Source organism: Cystoisospora suis, assembly GCF_002600585.1.
Source record: "Cystoisospora suis strain Wien I chromosome Unknown contig_11078, whole genome shotgun sequence".
Taxonomy (NCBI): domain Eukaryota; phylum Apicomplexa; class Conoidasida; order Eucoccidiorida; family Sarcocystidae; genus Cystoisospora; species Cystoisospora suis.
The window spans coordinates 4,885-5,679 of NW_027163850.1; the positions used below are offsets into that span (position 1 = coordinate 4,885).

A 795-nucleotide genomic window follows, 5' to 3' on the forward strand; every position below is an offset into this window, starting at 1 on the left:
ACAGTAACTGTAGACAGCCGGGATGACGAAACGCAAAAAAAACAAGAAGCGAGACAAAGATGGTTGACTCCGAGTACGTCTTCAACGTGCGACACACGAAAAGCATAACGCTGGTAAGCTTGCCTTCGAAAGGGATGCAAAGCCATGGCATTGACGCGTAGTACTCGCTGAAGGAGTTCTGGTCGTGATCCGAGCTCACAAAGACCACCTACACAAAGCACAGTCACTTCCATCCTGGCATTCACATGAACCGCAGTGATGGTCAGTAGCCCTTCCCTCACCCAGCATTTTCGTTTTCCGCACGAAAAAAACGACATGCAACGAGTTTCCAGCGCACAAGCTCGAGGATCTGATCCTAGACAGACCAGCAATGAACGCGAGACCGTTCACACATTGTCGGAAGACGTAGCTCTGTGTCCGCCACCTGACACCCCCATCTAAGGCTCAATCCAACACGCATGCTACCAGATACTTCTTTATAGGTTGTGCCGCGTAAGGCTGTACTCGGCGTTCTGTCACGTGGAGTGCCCGGCAAAGGCTTCAACACATCCCGGGTCTCTTTGCTTCATCCACTCATTCACAGGTAGGAAAACATCTGTACGGACCTCTCCTGGGCCGTGTGCTTAATCAGTAGCGAGTCAAGCGCCGAACATCCATGCGACAACACTCCTTGAAATGCCTGCAGCATTCGGCAAGCAGAGTAGCTCTTCGCTATCTTCCTTCTTCTCACCTCGAAAGCCTTGTTCTGTGCCTTAAGCTCATTGTACCTCCGCGCAAGCATCGGTGTGAACTGCC

At 51.6% G+C, this 795-nt stretch overlaps 1 protein-coding gene across 1 annotated transcript in view; it reads right to left on the reverse strand.

The window, feature by feature from the left end:
• The window catches only part of CSUI_011366 (nucleoredoxin family protein), a 5,027-nt gene extending 4,232 nt beyond the window's left edge, over positions 1-795 (reverse strand). The window contains exons 1-2 of the mRNA XM_068071465.1: positions 731-795; positions 98-208 (exon numbers count right to left, since the gene is read on the reverse strand). Coding sequence (XP_067916559.1) covers positions 98-208; positions 731-781 — 162 coding nt within the window. The 5' untranslated portion in view covers positions 782-795. The remainder of the gene's footprint in view (positions 1-97; positions 209-730) is intronic.